The following is a 23382-nucleotide window of genomic DNA, read 5'->3' as shown; positions in this document are numbered from 1 at the left end:
TATTATTATTATTATTATTATTATTATTATTATTATTATTATTAGTAGTAGTAGTAGTAGTAGTAGTAGTAGTAGTAGTAGTAGTAGTAGTAGTAGTAGTAGTCTTTTATTTTTTCATTTAGCGAGTAGAAGCTGGCAGCAGGGGGAAAAAAAAACATAGCAGTAGTATTTTTTTTCTTTTCATTATTATATCATAAAGAAGCCACATATAATAAATAAATCATAATCACAAAAAAAGCATGTTGCACGGTTGAGGGGTGAAGAGTTCAAAGGTCGCGCTGCATCATTTTCACAACACTCCACCTGCATCATCTCTCAGGCCAGAAGATCGCTCTATTTTTACAAATCAACCTTTTTTTTTTTTTTTTTTACTTTGCCACAACTTCAACTCATGTGTCGTTTAGTTTCGACTCGGTGCCAACAGCTGTCAGATCCGAATAACCCAAAACAAGGTCGATGTTTTGCTTACGAGATGCTACGGGCTGCTACATGCTAACAGGCTAGCTGCTACTGTTGCTGCAATGTCGCAACCAAGAAGTGGTGTGTGGAGATAGTTGGCTTTCTTCATTTCTACCTCAAGTTTACACAGAGGAAGGTGAGTGATGTGATCATATTTTTAAATTGTTATCGCTGTAAAATGTATCAGTTTTGGCTTGTTTTTTAGCAACGTTGTTGATACTTTTCGAGCTACTTTAGCTTGTAGCCTTGCCATGATTTTCGTGACCGTAAGCACAGCGTGTACCTGGTGTCAGATATACTGTCAAATTAATCAGGAATTTCCAAGATTATGTTTGAGCAAACTGTCCCGGTTGTTCAGATCAAGTTGACTGTCATGAAATAATCACCTACTTTTCGATTCTTAGCATTGCTCAATTAAACGATGTACTTGCTGTTTATGTTGGCTTAATCCACTTGTAAGTAACTTAACTTGCTTCTGATACATGTTCTTCACCTAAATACAAATTCAACAGTGCAATTTCCATGTTAGGTGACCTATAGCTGGGATTTAGGTTCATTAATATTTTTAATAATAATATCAACGACACAGACGTGAGTACTGCCAAGTTGCATTTACCCAGGTACCTTTGCGTGATTTTCAGACACCATTCTTTTATTCCTATTTGAATAATATATTTGACAGTGTAACATTACTCTTAATTTGTTTACTGTTCCCACTGTGAGTGTGTGTACAAGTAACAAAAGGTTTATGTTGACAATATTAAATTATTTCAACATTTGTGTTTCTTGCACCGCTCCTTTAGATATGACTTTGTTTTTGTCATTTTTTCAATCCATCACTTGGAAGTCTGTGCATTATTTAATATTTTATCCTCCCAATAGTTCATTACAACCGAATAATGGCACCCACAGTTAGCACTAGAGACACATAAATGGCAATTGCACAATTCACAATACATTACATCCCCCTTTCTCAGCAATAAAATATAATTGACTGAGAATAGTGCAAATAGCTATCTTACTGTATTTTTTAATGATCTAATATTTTGTGTTTAGTTCAGAATTGACAATGTTTGTTGTTCATGTCACTGTTTGTGTTGTTGTTAATGTAACTGCTTTTGTATCTGACACTTAGGTGCTATGCGACAAATTTGTGTTAAGGTTCTATTTATCAGTTACTGTTTAGTTTTGGATTCTGGCTCTAGCGAGTCTAGACTGCTGCTGTTTTGCTCTTGTTTTGGCATAGGCTATGGCCTACAGTAGCCCTTGTGTTCAGAAAATAAACAAACAGAAGAAATTTGGCATGCTTCCTTACACCAGAACACAATCATTTGTTTTTAAAGTTTACAACAGTGCAATAATGAAATACACTTTTTTTCCTTTTTTTTTTTTTTTAGTTTATTACAGTCAATTAAATTAAGCCCATATAAGCAATAAAAAAAAAATAAAAAATCTTACATGATCAGTTTCTTACTGCTCTCACCTAAGTGCAATTTTTAGCTAGTCTACCCACCTCTTTGTATGTAGACAGTATTCTAACCACATATAATGCTTAACAATTAATAACACAATATAGTGCATTTTGTTCTATACATTTCTGCATCCTGCCTGTTGAATTTCCACCTCCAGTAAATTATTGTTTGGCCATAAGGAAGGCTGTGTTCCTGTGAAAATGTAAGCAGTCAGACATTAAAGTGACTTATCGGTTATATGCATGACGTCTTTGCAAATGCAGTTTTCCATAAGCGTGCCCTTTGCCCTGTACTTATCAATAATATGGAGAATACAGTGGAATCTCTACTCAGACACCACAGCACCCGCTCTTGTTTGGCCTGGACATACTTGGGTCTCTGGGGATGTCTGGATTGTGTAATGGTTATAGATATGAGCTATGAAAAGTATGCAGTACAGTGTTACAGCATTAGAGGTTATGACAGTAATGAAAATAGAATGGGGTAAACATAGGATAGATCATAACAAGGACTTTGTGACATGTCTGCAAGGAATTGGTTTTGTGATATATTTTTTGCTGTATAACTGTAGTATGCAGTATGAAACTACTACCTACTACTTACTGCACAGAATGTTCCACAATATGGTGTTAAAGTATGTCTACTTCCATCGAGATGAGCCAAATTACAGGTCAGATCTGTGGGGAGGGGACCTTGAGGGTTCTGAGCAGTATCTTTGCTGTTTATAGTAGTGCACTTTTCTGAACTGAGATGGTCTGATGTTTATTCTTGGGATCTGCTGTAGCCTCTTGTTGTTTATCCATCACCACAATGTCCAGTTGGTTCATTACCTTTCTGTCAGTCTGCATCTGAAGTCCTATAGTATCTTACTCTACTACCTTTGGAGGTGTTTCCCACCTTGACCTCGTTCTCTCATGTCTGTATTATGCCCAGATGTTTCTGTACACTGTGCTCACCACTTGGTTATTCCACCCCATGTATGCTTTCCCTGCCAGTGTCTTACACCATGCAGTTATGTGCTGGTCTCAGGGGCCTCTTCACCTTGGGTCTTGTCTGGTGTGGTAGATCAGGGCCTCTTGCTCTAGTGCTCAAGGCCTGCTCCTGTGCAGCCAGGATAAGTGCCTCTGTGCTGTCCGTCAGACCAACTCTCTCAAGCCATTGGTAGGATTTCTTGATATCAGCCACTTCATGTTATGTTCCGGTGGTACATCTCATGCATGGGGTTGTCCTCCTATGATGGTATGTACAGCACCGCTTCCTCTGCATTCCACTGTCTGAGACATTCGCTGAGCACATCATCTGTAGGGGCCTTGTCCTTGATGTACTCCTGGATCTTGGATGTTTTATCCTGGACTGTGGCTCTCACACTCACTAGTCCTCGCCCTTTTTCCTTAAGGCTCGCGTACAGTGTCAGGGTCCTGGATTTGGGATGGAACCCACCATGCATGGTCAGGAGTTTTCTTGTCTTAACATCTGTGGTCTGTATCTCTTCCTTTGGCCAGCTTATGATTCCTGCTGGGTATCTGATTACTGGCAGGGCGGAGCTGTTTATTGCCTGGTCTTGTTCTTGTCATTGAGCTGAATTCTTAGGACTTGCCTTACTTGTTGGAGATACTTCACCATAGCCGCTTTCCTTGTTTCCTCTTCAAGATTGCCATTTGCTTGTGGGATACCAAGGTACTTGTAACTGTTCTGTGTCTGCTATTGTTGGGAGTGAGACCCCTTCTGTGTGGACTTCCTTCTCTCTGTTTGTCACCATCCTGCTACACTTCTCAAGCACTAATGACATTTCAGTGTCTGTGCTGTAGATCCTGGTGTGGATCAGTGAGTTGATGTCTCAATCACTCTTGGCATACAGCTTGATGTCATCCATACAAAGGAGGTGACTGATAGTGGTCACATTCCTGAGTCAGTACCCATAGCCAGTGTTGTTGATGATGTGGCTGAGGGGGTTCAGACCTATGCAGAACAGTAGTGGTGACAGAGCGTCTCCTTGGTATATGCTTATATATAGATATCTATATCGCTCTCTATCTATAATAATTATTTATTGTTTTATAACTTTCTGTGTTAATGCTTGGAATAGAAGTCTGATGTTTTTCCATGTATTTGAGCAAAATGTGTCTTGCCCCAGTACTAATACTGCGAGTACATTTATAAATAACACTTGAAGTCATCGTATGTCCACTGCATGCTGTCTGCATCTAATTATATAAGTGTTTTATTGTCCGATATTCAGGCATGCTAGTTATTAGCTTTACAGTGACTGCAAAACTCTGTTGTGGTCCCTGAAAATTCTGAAAAGTGTTTATAAACTCATGGATCTGAATAATTGGGATGCTTGGAATGCATAAGGTAAGTGAGGAGTAATTTTAGACAATTTGCAAACCGTTTAAAGTGAACTAGTTTTGTGTTTCACGTTTTTAAGACAGTAATCACACAGTGGACTCAAGTACTTATAGATGTGAAATTGAATGTCTATATAAGAAAACAAATGACTATACTAGACTTTGCATGTGCTGAGTCATTGACAGTCTACTGCGTAAGCGCTGGCGGTCTCACCTGTCTTAGTCTTTCCATTGAAGCACTTGGCATTATGTCATTACAGGGCACTGACACTGCATTATAAATGAAACCAAAGGTGCTGCGTCAGGGGGTTCTAATTATCAGCTTGGCAAGGGTGGAGAAGTCAACAAGGATTCACTAATACCAGAGAACAGGACCATAGGCTTCAAAACATAAGCTTTAATTTTGAGGATAACTGGAATCACCTCATTCAAATAACTGTGTCTGAAACAACAAGACAACGTGTACCTTTTATTAGGGTAGATATTCTGAATGTACTAGTGCTGGCACAATACTAAAATTTCAAAATTGATTTCGATACTAAGGAATAGACTTGATACGCAAGTGATTCCGATAGCACGATGAAAAAAAGACACTCTTTCTTTAGACAATAGAATGTGATTTTCAGTATTAAATAATAGTACTTTCTTTTATATTCCCATGTGGCCTTATATCTGTGTAACCCCTCAGTGCTCCAGTAGGTTTTACAGTGGTCCATGGGTGTATATTAGTCCATGTGTCTTATACTTCTTCTGATACAGCTCCAGATCATTTTAAAGCCATTCAGGAAAGATTCATTTCTGTCCTGTGACCGTGCCTGCTCAAATGTTTCGATATTAGTTTTAGAATCAATTAGTTTCTGATTTTCGATAATGTACCAGATGAAACAGAAATTTTAATCAAATGTAATTGTTTTGTTGCATTTGAGTATTGCGATTAGATTTGTGATTTCTTTTAATAATAATAAGTTTTAATAATATCATTCTGTTCAAAGTTCACATTTTAAATGCATCAAGGAGAAGTGACCAAAAACTAATATAAGAATCACATTTCAGAACATGTTTGTACAAATTTAAACTAAGCTGAACTACATTGTTATCAGTTTTTATGCAGGATAAAATGATTTTGATCTTGTTTAGATTGTGATTCATCTTGCAGCCCTTAACTGCACCAGATAAAATGTCCTCTGCACAGAATGGAATCTTCTGTTTCCACTGTGTCTGTTAAAGACACTAATCCTGTAGTTTAGACCTTTTTACATTTTCAAAATACGTGGGACTCTAGTGAACAATGAACAACGATTAAACGGAGAACCGTAATGAATTTTTACACCTGTTACATTTTGTGTAGAGGGCAATGTCCACTTTTTGGCTTTGCTGTTTTTACATGACATAGACATTAAATAGTTACTTAATATGATACTAAAATTTCAAACTTTATTTTGATACTAAGGAATTCACTCGATACTCAATACGGATTCCAATACCATGGTGATAATAAAAAACACTCTCTGTAGACAATAGAATGTGATTTTTCCACATTAAATCACAGTGCTTTCTTTTATATTACTGTGTCTTATATCTGCGTTGGCAGGTTCTACAGTGGTCCATTGTTCGGTTTCAGATGACAACACAAATCACAACATTCTATTGGCCAATATTATCCAATTATTCTTAGAATTAATATGCAGATTTGAGTTGTGATACATTGAGTTTTAGGGTCAAGTTGAAAATATAAATGATATGCTTAAACATTTGTGAATTTACCTTTTGAATATTTTCAGGGCAAGGTGCAATATAATCAATAGGAAAAAGTGTTTCTTGCCCAATGTGGGACTATGATATCATTACATTCTACATTCTGTTGTCTGATACTTGTTTTGATACAGCTCAAGATCTATTCAGGAAAGGTTTGTTTCTGTCCAGTTTATTTATTTTTTATTTTTTTGTATCAATACTTGTATCAAAACTAAATTCTCATTTGAACTAGTTTTAGTATCAATTAGTATCTGATTTTTGATACTTTTGACAACCCTACTAAGTACAGAGAGCATGTTTCGATGTTTATCTTTTGAAAGGGAGGGGAATGTACCCATGTTGATCATGTATTCTCATATATTATTTGTGTTATGGCATAACTGTACTGCCATGTGCGTTCTTCCCATTCTGCACATAGCTCCCATCCACAAGCCCTGATTTAATATCAGTGTACGACCCATCCATCAGAGAGACTCCCGTATTTACATTCCACCTAGAGAATGTCTGCCTGCTCTTTCCACTGTTACATGGGCAATTCTGAGGCTACTTCAGCCGCTCCATTGGGTTATTATTGATTAAGTGTGGACCCCAAAGCATCCAATCATGTAGCGGTGTGTTTGTACATTCACTGCAGTCCTAAGCACAGCGCCTCATAGTGGAGAGACGTGTTTTTGACATGTATAACAAAATCAGTAATTGTTTTGGTCATGTAGTTCATGTTAATTTTTAACATCATGCTTAATTGTTTTATTATTTTTTATGAAACATAAAATTATTATCAGAAATGCTGCATTCAATTACAATGTTGTCCTTACATAAATATACACATTTATTTAATTTTTTTCCATGTTTTTTTTTCTTGTATGTGTCTTGTTTTGCTGATCCCAAGCAAATAATTTTGTATGCTACTTAAAATATATTCTCTCTCGTAGAATATATAGTGTTCTAGTGTAAGGAAACATGCCGAATTTCTTCTGGTTGTTTATTTTCTGAACAAAAGGGTTCCTGTAGGCCATAACCCACGCCAAAACAAAGAAGAGCAAAATGACAGCAGTCTCAACTCACAACTCACTCAAGCGAATCTCCTAAAATCCAGTCACTGAAGACCTGAACCTTCACATCAAGTTGTCGGTGTAGCAATCAAGTGTCACGTACAAACGCAGTTACATTAACAACACAAACACGTTTACAAGAACAACACAAGGAGTCAACTCTAAACTAAACACAAAATGTCAGGTCATTACAATGTGTTAATGTGACATAAAAATTCTAATGGAAAAAGGTTCAACATTTATTTAAAGTTATGCGATTTAACTTTCCTGGTGGAGGGTTCACCACTTTGTCTCCATGGAAATGTTATTGTTTTGCCTTGAATGTTCCACAGTATGGCATTAAACACATGGTCCCCAAATAAAAACACTGTGTTAGAAGCCTCATAAACAAAGGGAAAGTCCAGATTTTTAAAAAATGGAAAACAATATTTATCATCAAAATCTCTCTTCAATCTAATCCTGGCACAAATATTAAGATGCCTATGTGACTTTTTTGTGTTCCAGATGGCTGTGTCGGTGAGGGGGCTGTACTTCATCGTCACCCTATTCTTAGGCAGTTTCTTTGGGAGCATCTACATGTTGGGTCCCTTCCTGCCCCTTATGCTGCTGTCTCCGGCCTGGTACCGCTGGATCACTGACCGTATAGTGGCCACGTGGCTCACCCTTCCTGTTGTGGGTACCATACAATACAGTGACATGTTTGAGATATTCTACCGTTTAAAGTGCATGTGACAGGTTTTCATGTTTTTGTAATTATGACGTGGTTTGGTGGGATTGTCCCTGTGATAAATGGTAAATAGGATGAAAATACAGGAAGGAGCGATGAGTTCTAAAATGTACGCCAAGAAGGCATTTTTCTGACAGTTTAAACCTTCATTTAACAAAATAAAGGTGCTATGATTTATGTTTATTAGTCTAATGACAACTATTGTGTAATTTAGTTTTGGTCCTTGTTAAAGGAACTGTGTGTAGCCTTTTACAGTTAAAGTCCTACAATCACAACTGAACCTGTGTTGCCAGAGCCTTAACCTGCAGATAGAGGAAAATGTACGTTTTTTTTTCATTCTCATCATATGTACAGGCCATGGCTCCAGAATTCACTCACTGAGCTGCAGAGGCTGCACTAGCACTGATTAATGATGATAATGACTGGCTGCAGGTGCTGGGGTTTAGGTAGTGACCATTCAGATCAGAGAGAGTCCTTTTAGGTTTATTTCCAACTGGAATTGGTCACTGGATCTGGCAACCCAAATGAGGGACTCATGTGAGGCTTGTCTTGAGATCTAAAACACCAAATTATAACATAAACAACTTGTCCAGTGTTTTTGTAATCAGGAACAAATCACCATTACAATTGTTATCAGTAAAAGCTACATCTGATTTGAACTAGTTGAAGCAGTCCGTTTTGTGGAAGTCAAAATCTTGCATATGGTAACTTTAACATTATAGTTGCTAGGTTACAGTTATGGAATTACCTGTGTCCAACCAGGAAGTAAATTATATTTTATAATTAATTATTAATTATAAAATATAATTAATTAATTATAATTTTATCTAGTTTATGTAGTGCCTAATGACTAATAACAGGACACAATGCTATTAAAACACCATGTACACAGTTTAATAGGAAAATGTGTGTTTAGTTTCACTTTATGTGCTCCCCTCTCTCCCTGTGCCCCTTTAGGCCCTGCTGGAGCTGGTGTTTGGGGTGAAAGTAGTGATCACAGGAGATGGCTTTGTTCCCGGTGAAAGGAGTGTGATCATCATGAACCACCGCACACGTCTGGACTGGATGTTCCTATGGTGCTGCCTGCTCCGCTACAGCTACCTGCGTCTGGAGAAGATCTGCCTCAAGGCCGGGCTCAAAGCAGTGCCCGGGTTTGGTGGGTAACAGGCAGTGGACAGTGGACAGTGGGCTGTGGGTGGGGCAAAGCAGAGGACTGTGAGTGGGGTAAAGCCAGACTCTTCTAAAATCTGTCAGAAATGCTGTTTTTTTTATGACACTTTACAGAAGGTGGTCGGTTTGATCATAGATACTTATGAGGGACATTTCAAATACAAATTTGTTTATAATTTGTCACATTGTCACAAACTGATGCATAATCAATAGATAACCTCACGTCATTTAGAAAAACATGCAATAATCAGGCACATTGACTATTGGGGCAGTTTAGATGATCTTGAGGAGCTGCTGAAGTTAAATTGACCTTTACAATTCAAATGTAAGAGCAACAAAACACTTGAGCTCACTGGTCCACCAAAAAGATACACTGCATTCCACGTTCCACATGTTAATATTCTCAGTTCTGACTGATGTGTGATGGGCATAGTCTGTTCTGTTTGTGTATGTGCATGTGTGTAACATGTGAGAGTGTGTGTAATGTGTGAGTGTGTGTGTGCCTACAGGCTGGGCAATGCAGGTGGCGTGCTTCGTGTTCATCCAGCGGCGGTGGGACGAGGACAAGATACATTTGGAGAACATGCTCCAGTACTTCTGTGACATCAGAGAGCCCCTGCAGCTGCTGCTCTTCCCTGAAGGCACAGACCTGACTGGTGAGGGCATCACTGAGGAGGTTTCATATGCCTCTGTAGTACTGTGGTGGAATTGGCATTCCAGTTTTGGCCATGGATGCTATGCTAAAGTGAGCAGGGAGCAGAGTCACTTTGTACTTTGTGAACTGAAAGCCAAGGTGCTAACCTGAGGACAAATACAGAGAACACTCACTGGATTCAGTTGCTTATGTAGAGAAGTCAGCTTCTGCCCACTGAGAGGATGACAACCTCACCAAACAGCATGTCTTAAACATGTGTGACAGAAAACACTTTTCCTATTTTGTTTTAGAAGCAAAAATACCACAGCATAGTTAAAGTTGACTTTGCATAACACGTTCCCTTTAACACGTGCAGACTGTTTTAACACTGCTGCTAAACACTGTTGTATAGTGATGACCAAAATCCCAGCTGCCACCTGAGTCCCAGCTCCCAGCACACACATCCAGGAGGGCTCTGATCTTTCACTGCGAGTATCCAGAGCTCTGTCAGATTATCACTAAGCCAATCAGAAATGAGAGCTCAGCCTGGAGGAGCCGGTGATACTGTGAGGGGGTCAGGGGCTTACATCTACACTGGCCTACACTAGTGCCTTTGGTAGTTCTGCAAGCAACCTTTAAGTTTATAATGTAGTGTAGTGGTTTGTATTGAGTCCTTTACAAACCACAAAACATCCTGTTTTATCATCTAGAAACTTGATAATCTTGTAGTTTTGACTTCTACAAACATGTTCTGAAATGCATGGGATTTTTGCAGTTTATATTTCAGTCTCCTCTCCAGTGTTAAATTTTAGACATGTTTAAAATGTGAACTTGGAACAAAATCCAACTATTAAAACAGAAATCGCAATGTTTGTCTGGAAAATCCCAGTAAGATGATTTGCCAAAGTCGTTCAGCCCCAGTGAGACTTTACGGCCTTAAAAATGTGAAAAACAGAACTAGTTCATTTTAATCTGTTTGCAGTGGTTCAAAGTTATTCCAAGCATCCTAATTATTCACCAGGAGTTTATAAGTGCTTTTTACTGCTTTCAGAGGCCAGTAATTACCATGCTAACAGAGCATTTCCTGATTCTCAGAAGATAGTGTTTTATAATTAGATGCAGACAGCACACAGTGGTCTCATTTCTGCTTAAAGAGCAGCTTATGCAATATATATCTACAGGGGTGAAACTAATTTTGCTCAACTACTTCAAAATCATTATCTTGAATATTGAATTGAATCTTTTAAATATAATAAATATAATATAATCTTTTAAATATTTTAGGACTGTTCAAAATGTAAACAAAAATTCTCACTTTTCTCAATTGAAACTTTTAAAAGTTAGGTCTTACAGTTAACTAGACTCCTCAGAAGTTAGAAATCAAGACCTACCAAGTACCAACTAACTCCATGTATGCAAAACATTCTGTTAAGAGTCCAGTGATATTAATCCGATGTCTTTGTTGTTTGTTTGTGAAGAGAAGACCAAAGCCAAGAGTGATGCTTTTGCTGAGCAGAACGGCCTGCCCAAGTTTGAGTACGTGCTGCACCCGAGGATCACCGGCTTCACCCACATCGTGGGCATGCTCCGCAAAGGTGAGGCTAATAGTGCACTCTCCTCTGAACAGCTTTGAATGACCCTGAGGTCAAGCACATCAACTATAAGAAACTCTTTAGATGAGCGATTTCTAAGAGGGTTGCTAAGAGCGGACAGTTCTGTATCATGGACCTTAGTTACATATTGCACTATGTAACCACCTGTGACTGCCCAACCCTGGTCCTGGAAGCATTTCTCATTCATTTTTTCTATAGACTTTCTAAAAAAAACAAAAAAAATGAAGGTAGTTTAGTTGGTAGCATGTTCGTCCTCTGATATGAAGGTTGGTGGTTCGAATCCCGCTCTCGACATAAACATCAGTGGTTGAGCGGTCAGATCTACTGACTCACAGGTTGGCGGTGTGATTCCAGCTCCCACAGATGAATGTTGTCATCCTTGGTCAGACACTGAACCCACCTCGCCCCAGTGTGTGTGTACTCTGGTGTGTGAATGTGTGTGTGAATGGGTGAGTGGTTCCTTGATGTAAAGCGCTTTAGGGGCCTTGAAGGTGGAGAAGTGTTATATAAAAATGTGACCATGACCATTTAAAAGCAATTTTATTTATTTTTAGCTCTGTTAACAAAGCAGAGTGGCTACTTTGAGAAATCTGAATCTAAAATATAAACCATATTATTTAAAGAGAAAACACTGAACGAGAAGGTGTGTCCAGACTTTTGACTAAACCCACACCTTCACTCTAATGCTGTGATGACAGGCGTGTTTAGGCAACAGAAAGCTTTACTTGGATTGTCGACAGAGTCCCTCAAACCTCCTCCTGAACTGGCCCAAATGATCATAGACAGCACTTTTTTTACTGAAAGTGTAGTAATAAATGTTAATGTAGTAATTCTACCACTGCAACTTCAATAACATCACATTGCATTGTGGTACAGACGTGAATATTCTAAGCCATATTTAAAGGGCTCATTTTACACTGTTTTTTGATCTGTGTTATAATGTTGTTTCCTCACCAAAAACATAGCTGGAGTTGTTTTGTTTCATTCACACATTTAACACATAAACCCTGCATATTTAGGCTGCGTTCTCTGAGCTCTCAAACCGTGTGATGTCATGCAAACACACGCGCACACACACCCCCACATGCGCACGCACACACACACACACTCTCACTCTCCAGGGCTCCTGTTCTTCCTGTATTCTTCTGCAGTTCATCTGGTCCATGCGTCATGCCCCTGTCAGACAGCACCACACGAGGGACACTCCTGTTTTCTATCGGCTAATTCTGGCTCCTCTCCAGAGCTCTCCAAGCACCCAACTGACAAGCTTCCCTCCTCAACTTCCCTCCCTACCCATCTCTCTCTCTATCTCTACACCTCTCTGTCTCTCTCTCTCTCTCCCCTTTCCTATCTCCTTTCTCACCCTCTCCTCTGTTTAGTCTCTCCTTCTCTCTCACTCTCCCTCTCAACTTTCTTTCTCTCTCTCTCCTCTCTTTAGTTCTTTCTCCCCCTCTCCTCTCTTTCTCTCTCTCCTTCTCCTCTCTCTAGTTCTCTTCCCCTCTCTCTGTCTCCCTCTTTCTGCCTCTTTCCTCTCTCTCTCGTGTGCTCTCTAGTTCTCTCTAGTTCTCTCACCACCTCTCCTCTCTCCTTCTCCTCTATCTAGTTCTCTTTCCCTCTCTCTGTCTCTCTCTCTCTCTGCCTCTTTCGTCTCTCTCTCTGCCTCTTTAGTCTCTCTCTCTCCATGTGCTCTCTCTAGTTCTCTCTCCTCTCTCCCTCCCTCGCCTCTTTCTAGCACTCTCTCTCCTTCTCCTCTCTCTCCCTCCCTCGCCTCTTTCTAGCACTCTCTCTCTCCTTCTCCTCTCTCTAGTTCCCTTCCCCTCTCTCACTTCCTCTCTCTCTCTCCCTCACCTCTTTCTAGCTCTCTCTGCCTCTCTCTCTCTCCTTCTCCTCTCTAGTTCCCTTCCTCTCTCTCACTTCCTCTCTTTCTCTCTAGTTCTCTCTCCCCTTCTCTCTCTCTCCCTCTCTCTCCTTCTCCTCTCTCTAGTTCCCTTCCTCTCTCTCACTTCCTTTTTTGCTCTCTAGTTCTCGCTCCCCCCCTCTCGCTCCTATCTCTCTCCCTCACCTCTTTCTAGCTCTCCCTCTCTCTCTCCTTCTCCTCTCTCTAGTTCCCTTCCTCTCTCTCACTTCCTCTCTTTCTCTCTCTAGTTCTCTCTCCCCTCTCTCCCTCTCCTTCTCCTCTCTCTAGTTCCCTTCGTCTCTCTCACTTCCTCTCTTTCTCTCTCTAGTTCTCGCCCCCCCTCCTCTCTCTCTCCCTCACCTCTTTCTAGCTCTCTCTGCCTCTCTCTCTCCTTCTCCTCTCTCTAGTTCCCATTCTCTCTCTCACTTCCTCTCTTTCTCTCTCTAGTTCTCTCTCCCCTTGTCTCTCTCTCCTCTCTCTCCCTCACCTCTTTCTAGCTCTCTCTCCCTCTCTGTCCTTCTCCTCTCTCTAGTTCCCTTCCTCTCTCTCACTTCCTCTTTCGCTCTCTAGTTCTCTCTCCCTCTCTCTCTCTCCCTCACCTCTTTCTAGCTCGCTCTCCTTCTCCTCCCTCTAGTTCCCTTCCTATCTCTCACTTCCTCTTTTTCTCTCTAGTTCTCTCTCCCCTCTTTCTCTCTCCTTTCTCTCTCTCTCCCTCACCTCTTTCTAGCTCTTTCTCCCTCTCTCTCCTTCTCCTCTCTCCAGTTCCCTTCCTCTCTCTCACTTCCTCTCTTTCTCTCTCTAGTTCTCACTCCCCCCTCTCTCCTATCTCTCTCCCTCACCTCTTTCTAGCTCTCCCTCTCTCTCCTTCTCCTCTCTCTAGTTCCCTTCCTCTCTCTCACTTCCTCTCTTTCTCTCTCTAGTTCTCTCTCCCCTCGCTCTCTCCCTCTCTCTCCTTCTCCTCTCTCTAGTTCCCTTCCTCTTTTTCTCTCTCTAGTTCTCTCTCCCCTCTCTCCCCCCTCTCTCTCCTCTCTCGCTCCCTCACCTCTTTCTAGCTCTCTCTCCCTCTCTCTCTCTAGTTCCCTTCCTCTCTCTCACTTCCTCTCTTTCTCTCTCTAGTTCTCTCTCCTTTCTCTCTCGCTCCCTCACCTCTTTCTAGCTCTCTCCCTCTCTCTCCTTCTCCTCTCTCTAGTTCCCTTCCTCTCTCCGTCCTCCGCAGCAGCAGAGCCATGTTGTCACTGCACACTGTCATGTGTTTCTCCTGTGAAACTCTCTGTAAACTGTTAATTACTCCATTTTTATTCAGTGTTTGTTTATGTTGACTATATATTTTCAAGGCACCTTTTCAGAAACAAAAAAGCTTGCAATGGAATACATGTAAGATAGAGGAATTTGTTGCCATTCCTGAAATGTTCCACAGTATGGCATTAATACCTCCATGGTGGTGGAGCCTTGCACCAGAAAAGTTACATAGTACAGCTTTAAGTTATAACAGTGTGTCATAAATCCTTTGTCATTCATAAAACCTGGTGTTTTTGCATCTGCAGAGCTTCCATGGTCGGGGTTTTAGCTGCTCTAGGCGTTAGTGACATTTTATTCAGCCCTGTCCCATCTCTTGTTCATACTTTGCAGCTGATGTCATCAACATTCCGTGGAGGGTTAAGCTAACTAGAGGCACTGCTCTGTCTGAAGTGCTGTTACTCAAGTTACTTTAATGAAAGCTTTGATTTAACACAATTTGACCATAAAGAACTGATTTGTTTGGAGCTACAACAGGTGGCTGATTTCTACTGTTAAACTCGTCACAAGTTTGTGATTTAAAAAACTTCTAAATATTTTTATTTTATTTTTTCAGAGTATTTAGAACGACCCTTCCGACATTAATATGAACAAATACAGCACCGAGGAACGAACCCTCATTGTGCAGTGGTACTTTGAGTCACATGGGTCAAATTCACAAACCCAGCGGTGTTACAGTCGACATTTTAATACCAGAGATGCCCCGAGCGTAAATGACATTAAAGGAATAATAAGTTGTTTTCAAAGACAGGAGGCAGTATGTGATCTCCACAGACCTGACTCGTCCCGATTTCTTCCTGTGGAGCGATCTTAAAGAAAAGGTGTTTGTGAATAAACCTCAGACAATAAACGACTTAAAACATAATATTGAGGAGAGACATAAGAGCAGAAATGCTTTCAAATGTTATGCAAAGTGTGTTGGATAGAGCTATTCAAAATGGTAAATGGTAATTAGGTCAGTTTCAATTGCCAAAAATCTCGGAAGGTTCAGTTTACCTAGTGCTAAAATTTGGTGAGTATAACTTAAGAATTATAGGAGCTAATGAAGATTTAAAAGTGTCAGTGACTATATGGATTGTGTCATCATGGTAACATTCCTCCACAGACAGGGTGACATCACTGCAAATTATCAGTAACACAACGTACTGCACATAGCTTCTCCTCCTGACCTGTAATCCACCCCGTGTATTTGAGCGCGCGTTTAGCTGAGCTCCACAGAATCGGGCCTGCGCAGGTGACATCCTGTCCCCACAATATGGCCCTCACCTCTGGGTAGGACACTGCGGTAACACTGGTGCACAGGCCCATGAAGAACCTGCTGATGTATGCACGGCTCTAACAATCACTGCAGAATGGTATAGATTTAAAGGCGCTGTACCCGATTTCACAACTCTGAGACCAAAGCATGTTTTTGCCATCACATTAATGCTAACAATAACTAGCATGCTAACAGCTCACAGTGTAATTAGTAGGGCTGTAAGCCTTTAGTCGTTTAGTCGCTCAGTCAGTTGTTGGAGGATTTATACGGGACAACAGCACAAAGCAGGACTAAGTGAGTGTGTTAGCTTAAGAGTTGGTATTTTTTGGTATTTATATGCAAAAAGTCAGATTAAACTCATGATTCACAAGTTTCATCTGTCTTTATATAAATACATTGTTTCCTGGTACTTTTTTCTGTATTAATAGTTCTTTTTCCATGAACTCCCCCTGCAGGTGTAGCCTTATGAGTGCAGTTTGGGTCAGATACAGAGATATTTAATGGTTTTGAGAGCTTTTGCCGCACCCCCTTTTCAGTTGGATAATCGATCCGCAGGACATGTCTTTAGCTGTCCAAGAATTTTTCGACGGCACACAGCGGTCTCTGTACATTACATCTGTACTGGGGCAAAACAAATTATGCTCACATGACTGACGCAGGTGTGGCAGGTCTAACCACCTCTGTGCATCATGGAAAACTCGTGAAGCCAAGCCCGTGTTTTTGATTGAGCCTCATTATATCTGATGCAGTGATTACAGTAGGTGAGTAGGTAACTAGACTCTTTAATTACTCACCCTGTTGGCTAAACTGCAACAATTTATGCTATTTAAAGGCGCTGTACCTGATTTTTCCTTCCTTACAAACCTGAAAAACAGAGCTAATTAGTTTTAAACAGTTTGCAGTGGAACATTTGAAACTTTCCGGTCTGATGTCAATTATTTTCAGACAATACCAACACTTGTTTTGTGAAAACAGAAACATGTTTTCCTTTTTGTTTTGTTTTGTTTTGTTGACGTGTGCTACAATGTGTGTGCATGGATTATAAAGAATAGTACATACAAATCATAAAAATAAAAAATAAATCATATTAAAGGAAAGAGGCAGCTGGGTTACACATTCATACAGTACCTTTTGCAAATTATTATATATTCAGTGTTTTGTTATTTTTTTCTTGTGTTTTTTTTTATTTTTTTATTTAATAGTAAAGCCCAGAAATGTAAGATAAGCTGTAAAAGTCACAAATTAAGTTTGTTTTTGTTTTTTTGTTTTTTTTTAAGAATTGCAAGACATATTTATATGGGATATGAAAAAAGATGAATTTGAGTTGCTTTATTATAATGGTTGTGTCAACATACAGCCCCCTCTTTAACTTTACGTCTCTTCTGTTTCCTTGGTAACCCTAAAATGAAAGTACGCGGCCGTAATCATCAATCTCTTGTCTTGTTCATGATTTTGAGAACAAATAACTTTAATTACAACTGGAGGCTGGTCTTATAAAATAAATCCAATTTCAGACAATCTCTTGGACACATTGTGTACACCACAGAAACAAAGGCCTGGCTACACTGTGTTTACATAAAGAAGAAGTGCCATGCCTTTTGGTATTAAACTATAACATTCAGAGATCATTTAATACGTTTTTTCATTGTAAACCACAATATTGATCGGCTTGATAATAAAAATGGGTTCATTGACTTCTTGTTCAAAGCTGTAGAACTGATACTCTTCTTTTCAGTAATTCCAAGTAAGTACAGAGCTGTGTGTTCAAGCTCATAAAAGTCCATTTTACATTAAACCTTTAAACCTAAAGGCCTCATGTGAACAGTTGTTATATATCTGTTAAATGCCCTGTACCTGTTTTTTTCCTGTGTGTTTGAGCACAGTTTGTCAGAAAGTGCCCGTTAGCTGTTAACTTTACCATTATGGCAAAAACTTCCCTGCGGCTTCTGAAAGTTGTGAAAAAAATGTAAAAAATATAATGATGAATTATTAGAATGCTCTGAATGCATAAGGGAAGTGAGGAATAACCTTTGGACCACTGCAAACTGTTTAAAAACTAGTTCTGTTTTTCACGTTTTTAAGACGGTAAAACAAGATAGAGCGCCTTTTATGCCATTATGAGCCTAAAAAGCGTATACTCTAATAATCTAATCTAATCCCTGTCTTTTGTAGGTGACAACTTGGACGCAGTGCACGACATCACCGTAGCCTACCCCCAGAACATCCCCCAAACGGAGCGCCACCTAGTGCTGGGCCTGTTCCCCCGAGAGATATACTTCCACGTGCAGCGCTACCCGGTCTCCTCCCTGCCCACCTCCACCGCCCAGCTGGAAGCCTGGTGCAAGGAACGTTGGACCGACAAAGAAGCCCGCCTACGGGACTTCTACACGGGACAACCTCGGGCATTCGACAGGGAAGGGGTGGCTCTGGTGCCGCCCTGCAAAAGCGAACTACGGGTAGCTATGATCAAAGCCGCGTCGCTAATCTACTGGACCGGGTATATCGCGTTTTGTTTCGTAGGTTTGTGGTTGTGGGCGCCGTTTCGTTGGTTTTCCGTGGTCATGGTGGGCGTGTACGTGGTCCAGCAGAAGTTAGTCGGTGGCATGGAGTTGCTGGAGATGTCCTGCCATAGATATTGGAAGTCTAAAAAGCTAGATGAGAAGATTAAGTAAACGTTTAAGTGCATATGACAGGTTAGACTACACATTTCAAAACAAAGTTAGCTTCATTATATTTAAGATTTTACCAAAAAATATGCATAGTTTCTGCTTTTTTTTTTTCTTTTTTTTTTCTTTTTTTTTAGGTAAAGTTCCGCATTTTACTTCCTGGCTGGACATGAGCAGCACATGTGACATACAAAGAGGTAATTCAGTAACTTTTACCTAACAAAAATAATGTAAACAAGATCCAAAATTTGTCCAAGGCTGTTTCTGAATGTCCGCCCTCGCCCCTAACCTGGGTGAAAACAGTCTAAAGGCTAAACTCAGATAAAACATGCTTTCTGCCATAAATAATGATCAGACTGGACTGGCACAAGTATTTATAGACTAATAATAATCATAAGTTTTTGTCAAGATGGATCTCATGTAAACAGAAATGGAAATGTGTTTATTTAAGAGTGTTTTACTCCTAATCAGGGATCAACAGTGATAAACCAGCACTTCTATCTGCTTCATTCAGTCATGTCGTGTCAAGTTAAAGACCTGTCGGTGTTCGCTGTTATTTTTCCAACTCTTGCAATGCATTGTGGTCTATATTGACCAGTCTCGTGACCACCGACGCCCACTACTTTCCAAGGTGCATTGTGAGAACTTTTGAGCGCACTACTTTTTCACCAACTGGCGAAACCTCTAAATAGTGCCCTAAGTAGGCAATAGTGAGGCCATTCAGGCACAGCCTAAGTTACACAATATACTGAACTAGATAAATGTTGACACTTTGTTTAAACATTAATTTACCAAATATAAAAATGACAGGAAAGTGTTTGTTTTGCGTGTAAATTGTCCCTGCATTTTGGATAGAATTTCCCTGTTGATGACATGGGTAGAGGTATTTAATTTTAAAACTCGGTGCTACTTCCTGTATTTTTAGCTTGCCTGCAAACTGCCACTTAACTCATGTAAAACTATGATCAATATTAACTATCCCACAAAATGAAGTCATAATTAGAAAAACAAGAAAACCTGTCATATGCACTTCAACATGTTAGCACTAATGCTAAGGTCCTGCCTGGCTAATGGGCCTAGCATGCTCTTACCCAAGTTTGGATATGCATGAAGAAAAAAATAAGGAACTGTGTCTGTTGCCATAGGGTTAAAAAAAAAAAATCAGTTTTGAGGGTTCTGTCTGAGTAATCAGAAATGTAAAATTCCTCATTTAATTTCACACGTTTATGCTGAAAGCCCACAACACATCTATCACAGCTCATGTATGTTAGAGGGGTGGATCAGTTAACAACAGCAGTCTCATTTTGGATAGTAAGTTTAAATTTGGAGGCTTAATAAGGAAACTTGAACTAAACTATTGTTAAGAAGTTGTTTTATACAAGTGGAAAATATATTTCAAACATACATTTATGATTTTATTTTATCAACTTATGTCTCAAATATTTTTTTTTTATTACTTAACAAATATATTTTAGCCTTCAAGCCAAGACCTTTATATGATCTGGACAGGCTGTAGGCAGTGCTGTTTTGTTTTAAAGTGGTTTAGTTAATGCCCCGTTTGTGTTGTAGTTAATCTGCCTTTTCCACTCCCTGAAATGAAACTCAGTGGAACCAGGCAATTTGATTCTACAATCCAAAGATTTGTGTCTGCCCATGCTGCTTAAAAGTCTTAAAAACAAGAAAGAAAAGCAGGAGATGTGAGTGTGTGGTACGCCTCAGGACATAAATGTCTTCTGCAGACTGCACTCTTCTATTTGAATTGAATGTATTGTACATAGCATGTTCTTTTAAACCTGTGTCAAGATGCCATGTTTTTTCATTTTATATTTCTACATTTATCTTGAAACATTTAATGAGAATTGTTTAATTGAGAAATGTTTATTTTTGCTGTAGGACGTGTCACGAAACAGTCGTATTTGTTGCTGTTGCCATGTGTTTTTTTGTGTTTAATCGTGTTGTAGATGATGGAGCAGAGCCATAGTACAGCTGTACAAGCACTGAGCGTTCACTCAGCACATTAGAATCATTCGTCCTGAACTCCTTTGGTCCCTGAGGTCATGGGAAATGGACAAATCAGACTGAAATAGTGAATGTAGGGGCCATTTTATGAAGCTGTAGCTTCTGCTCAAACAGGCCAAAGTGTAAGGCATGACTTCTGCGGTCCCTCATTTAAGCCCCCAGCACAAGTGCGGATCATGGCTGCAGGGGCACGGGCCAGTCGGCCTGTGTCATTTCTTGAGGGGAGTCCCCTGTCTGAATAAGGCTGTGGCTCAGTGCTCTGCTGCAGGCCGGTGCAGGGTCCACACAGGACCAGACTTGGAGTGGAAAAGCAGCTCAGGATAGTCTTAATCCACAAAGCCCCATAATGCCCCTCTCCCCTGTCCTGATCAGAGGACAGACTGGTGCAGCGGCTAAACCTAATTAGAAAATGACAGCTGGGAAAGCCTTTGTGCCAAAAAAGACTAAAATGAGATTACATTGCACAATCAGGACCTGATTTGCCATAACTCCCTGTGTGATTGGTCTAATCTTTGTGAAACAGTGTCATGTGTGCAGCACTGATGCCCGAGCGGGGGTTTGGGCTGACTGAAGGGGGCACACAGCCAGGAGCAGGTGATGGTGCTTCATGTCTTATACATGTTTCTATATATGTCATATATATGTATACATGTCATATGTATACAGGTAGAAAAGCGCTATAGAAAAATGTGACCATTTACCGTGTGTGTGTGTATATGTCCCTCAGAGCAGCTCAGTCGGCTGGGCTGTCCCTCTGCTCTGTGTCATATGCAGAGGGTGGACCTTCCCCATACACTGTCCTCAGGTCTTTACAGTGGACACTACGAGACACTGTCTAAAAGGAAATGGAAAAATAAATGTATATGAGCAACTGACTAGTGTGTTCTTTCAGTTCAAACAGCTCGTCTTTAAACACAAACACAATGCTACATTTGATTTGGTCGTCTGTCTGCAGTCTCTCCAGTCGACATAAATGCTACTTGATGTTGGGACTGTAACAGTGGATCAGATTTACTGATATTTAACATAAACTCATAATTGAGTATACAAAGTACTACAATAGCCTGCAAAGGATGAGGTGCATGGACTAGAGTGAAGCGTTTAATATAAGACTAATGTAGCAGCTGCTATTCACAAGATATTTATATGGCTTTTTATAAGATGAAATGACCTGAGGAAACTCGAGGAGAAGAACTCTGTTATCATCAATCATCATATCCTCAAAGTTGATCATTTAACAGTCGATTCAACAAAACTGCCATTTTACAAAAGGATCTATATATATGTATATATATGTTTATATATATATATATATATATATATATATATATATATGTATTATGTAGTTTATATCTCCAACTTCTATTAGACATAAGCAAACAAAGTATGCACAGACAAGAAAAAAGATCTGGTTAATGCTTCCAGAGATTGAAAGAGGGATGATGGTGTCAAAGACTTTGTTCTCTTTGACTCTTTGGATGGCTCTCTCCACATGAACTCTCAGTCGGCCAATGGCCCGTGTCCTCAATACTTCCTCTTTAGGCATTTCTGCTCCTTTGGGAACAACTACAGGACGGTGCACACCTCCTGACACAAGGTCATCCACCTGAGAGCCCTTCTCCTCCATTTTGTCCATGTCAGGAGAGAGGAGTGAGACACCTGACTGACAGGAGTGCTCCCTGTCCCTCATGGAGCCCTCACACGGGTGACATTTGTGTGTGGAGAACACCTCACTCTGTGGAAGCAGTGATGAGGGTCTTTGACACAGCAGCTCTGTACACTCAAGGACGACTCTATCTTCACCGCCGTGGAAATCTTTAAGGAGAGTTTCCCTGATGACAGCGGGACACATCCAAACACAGATGGACCCCAGGAGACAATACAGGAAGTTAGCCCAGGTGACGATAACTCCGCTCACAGTGGAGCTGTGGATGTGGAATCTGTGGCCAAGTTCAGAGTGATTGCATCCAGTGGAGAGATACGTCAGGAAGAGGAACAACTCGTCTATAGGCCTCAGCTTCTGAAAAGAGAAACACATCCATTTTCAAATTCACATCATGGGCTGTTCATAAAAATACTAACTGAAAGCACGAGAAACACTTACTGTTGGCTCAGTTAATGGAGTTTCAGAGCTCGTTCTTGAAGGCTTCTTCACTGTGACTCTCACCATTTTTGTTGTGGCACTTTCAATGAGGTTCCAAAAGGCCATGAGGTGCTCATAGGATGCAAATCTGTACAGACAAAACACATTATAGACAAACAAAACACAACAGCAGGCCTGTGGTCATTAATAATTCAGATGTGTGTAATAACAGGCCTATAAATGCCATTGGGCTCTTTGCATGATACTGCTCCTCTAGTTCCAATCAAATGCCTGGTCATCTATTTCCGACCTCATTAATTCTTGCCTCAGATCCAGAATAGAGGTTATCCAGATGAAACGTCTCTGAGCAAGAGATTTGTGGTTGGTGCCAAGACATCCATCAGCAGTGTCATTCACAAATGCATGACTTGCAGAAAACTTTGAGGAAAAACAGAGCTGCAAATTATGGCAGATCTGTCTGCAGAACATTTGCGAACTGAGCCCTCTTCCTTGTCTGTTGGCCTGGATGTATTTGGACCATGGGAGGTCATAATGGGCTACACTAAAGGTGGTCATGCCAACAGCAATGAGCAGTTCTGTTTATTAAGCTCCTCAAATGTCATCAACTTTGTAGTACTAACTCTGTTGGTGCATCCAAGGAACTCAAGCTGGATTCTCCAAAGCCTGGCTGAAATGATACTCCTCTCTTTTCTCACATGGGCTGTGGTGGGAGCGTACCATGGGGTTTACATGGCGCATCCTGAACTTGATCAAAGTGGCACGTGTCAAGACTACAAAGATCACTGAATGCCTTGTATGTCATTTGTGTCATGTAATGTTGCAGTTTCACACTTCTTTTGCATTAAATTGGATAAGCCCCCACGAGAGGGTGTGGCTACAGCATATATTAACATACCTGGAGTACTGGTGAAT

General features: G+C 40.3%; 1 protein-coding gene across 1 annotated transcript; it reads left to right on the top strand.

The window, feature by feature from the left end:
* The first annotated feature begins 244 nt into the window (after positions 1-244).
* On the top strand, positions 245-21237 carry lclat1 (lysocardiolipin acyltransferase 1). The gene is made up of 6 exons (XM_055230987.1): positions 245-595; positions 7591-7758; positions 8771-8969; positions 9493-9639; positions 11096-11212; positions 17854-21237. The coding sequence occupies exons 2-6, from the start codon at positions 7591-7593 to the stop codon at positions 18351-18353; spliced, it is 1131 nt and encodes a 376-aa protein (XP_055086962.1). The 5' UTR covers positions 245-595; the 3' UTR covers positions 18354-21237.
* The last annotated feature ends 2145 nt before the right edge of the window (positions 21238-23382 follow it).

The sequence above is a fragment of the Periophthalmus magnuspinnatus genome, chromosome 22 (assembly GCF_009829125.3).
Source record: "Periophthalmus magnuspinnatus isolate fPerMag1 chromosome 22, fPerMag1.2.pri, whole genome shotgun sequence".
NCBI lineage: Eukaryota > Metazoa > Chordata > Actinopteri > Gobiiformes > Gobiidae > Periophthalmus > Periophthalmus magnuspinnatus.
This window is presented reverse-complemented; position numbering and strand designations above follow the sequence as displayed.